General features: G+C 38.0%; 1 protein-coding gene across 4 annotated transcripts in view; it reads left to right on the top strand.

Moving 5' to 3' along the window:
• Positions 1 to 2494, top strand: part of LOC122243127 (uncharacterized) — a 5302-nt gene extending 2808 nt beyond the window's left edge. For all 4 annotated transcript variants that reach the window (XM_086531082.1, XM_086531080.1, XM_086531081.1 and 1 more), the window contains one exon: positions 1852 to 2494. In XM_086531082.1, the coding sequence (XP_086387208.1) occupies positions 1852 to 2448 (597 nt within the window). In that variant the 3' untranslated portion in view covers positions 2449 to 2494. The remainder of the gene's footprint in view (positions 1 to 1851) is intronic.
• Positions 2495 to 2500: the final 6 nt, after the last annotated feature.

Below are 2500 nucleotides of genomic sequence, written 5' to 3'. Positions count from 1 at the left end.
ATGTGTATATATATAATATAACATATATATATATTATATATAATATAGCTTTATATTATATATATTAATATATACTAATATATTACATATTATAATTATATATTTATATATATATTATAGTATATATATATTATATGTATGGTATGGATTATGTACTAATTTATTTATCTATTTTTTATTCATTTGTATCATATATAGAGTAAATATATATATATATATATATATATATATATATATATATATATATATATATTTACATATGCATATATCTATTTATCTATATTTATATATACATATAGATATATCTGTGGTTAGATATATAGATATATAGGTGCAGATTTTAAACTTGTGACTTGCGTCATGCACTGCAAAGCTTTTCTTCGTCAACAAACAATGACCACAACAGCACACCAACAACCTCGAACAAAAGTTGGCCCTTCACCTACACGGAATTTCCGCATTGACATATGGCACGCTGAATCGCCAAACTTAAATAGGATGCTAATGGGCGTTGTCGGTGGTGCCTGTGTTAGATTTCTTGTTGTTTGTTTGTTTGTTTGGATGTTTGTTTTTCTTGTGTGTGTGTGTTTCTTTTTCTTTCTTTGGTTTTGTTTTTCTCTTTCTCTTTATATCTCGTTTTCTTCATCTCATTATCTCTATCTATATGTCTGTCTTATTTCCCTATTTCTATTCTCTATTCTCGTTCTCGTCTTCTCTCTCACTTCTCTTTCTGGTCTTCGTCCGTCTTTCTCGTTACTTTCTCAGCAAAGACACATTCTCACGTCACTCGTTCTGTTTCTCCAGGGTCTTTCTCCGGGGGGATCTCCTCTTGCTCGTCACCGAGATGTCATGCGACTTCTCTTTCCTCTCCCATCCTCTATCGGCTCTTCCTCTCTCTACCCTGTCTTTCTCTCTTTCTCTCTCTCTCTCGTCTCTCTCTCCTTCTCTTGCCCTCGATCGTCCCACTTCATCGTCATCATCTCCAAGCCCTCTCTCGTCTCTCTTCCTCGCTCGATCTCACTCAGTCGGTCCTCCCTCATCTCCCTACTCTCGTCTCTCTCTCCTCTCTTTCTCTCTCTCTCTCTCTCTCACTCTTCTCTCTCCTCTTTCTCCTAACTTCTCTCTCTTTAACGTCTCTCTCTCTCATCTCCTCGTCTCTTCCCCCCCTCTTCGCTCCTCATCGCTCCATCTCCCGCTCCTGTTCTCTCATCTCCTCTCTTCCTCTCTCTCTCTCCCATCTCTTCGCATCTACGTCTCCTCGTCCCTTCTCGGCTCCTCCTCTCTCTCTCTCTCTCTCTCTCTCTCTCTCCTCATCCTCTCTTTCTTTCTCCAAGCTATATATATAGCATATTCTTTAAGCATCCATAGTGTAAACCCCTTACATTTATTGCAATTTATTTTCTCTATATATGCAATTGAATATCCTCAGATCCAGAAATTATATCTCTCTCTTCCCTCACACAGACTCACGCTGGAAACCTCTTGTAATGCGGGACTGGTGCATTATTTTGTTACCACACTCGCACGCACACAGGCACACATACACGCACATAAATACACACACTTAAATACACACACACATACACATAAACTCACAAATACACATACACACATACACACAAATAGACACACACATAAATACACACACACACACACAAACACACACACACACACACACACACACACACACACACACACACACACACACACACACACACACACACACATATATATATATATATATATATATATATATATATATATATAAATATATATATATATATATATATATATATATATATATATATACATATACAAATACATACCTAACCTCCCTTATTATCTCTCCAGGTGTTCCACATCTGCCAGGCAGGAGGCAGGATCGACTCGTTCCTTTGTCCCAACGGCACAGTGTTCAACCAGCAATACTTCGTGTGTGATTGGTGGTACAACTTTGACTGTTCCACAGCTGAACAGTTCTATGGCCTAAACGCCCAGATTGGAGTCAGTAATGGTCACAATGGAAAGAATGGCAATGGAAATGGTTTTAATGGTAATGGTTTTAATGGTAATGGTAATGGAAATGGTTTTAATGGTAATGGTTTTAATGGAAATGGTAATGGTTTTAATGGTAATGGAAATGGAAACGGTTTCAATGGTAATGGGAATGGTAATGGTTTCAATGGAAATGGTAATGGCAATGGCTTTAATGGAAACGGTAATGGCTTCAATGGCAAACGGTATAATAATGGTAATGGCAACGGGAATGGCAATGGGAATGGAAACGGCAACGGTAATGGAAATGGAAACGGGAATGGAAACGGAAATGGAAATGGAAACGGTAACGGTAATGGAAATGGTAATGGAAACGGCAACGGTAATGGTAATGGCAATGGAAACGGGTATGGCAACCGTATCAATGGCAACGGAAGAAGGTACGGCCGGTGAAACATGGCAACCCTTATGCCTTGATGATGTCTGGATATATTTTATGAAACGA

This window comes from Penaeus japonicus, unplaced genomic scaffold (assembly GCF_977035675.1).
Source record: "Penaeus japonicus unplaced genomic scaffold, GWHDUDI00000001_assembly GWHDUDI00000034, whole genome shotgun sequence".
In the NCBI taxonomy this organism is placed as follows: Eukaryota; Metazoa; Arthropoda; class Malacostraca; order Decapoda; family Penaeidae; genus Penaeus; species Penaeus japonicus.
The sequence above is the reverse complement of the archived record's forward strand: the minus strand, read 5'-3'. Positions and strand labels throughout refer to the sequence as shown.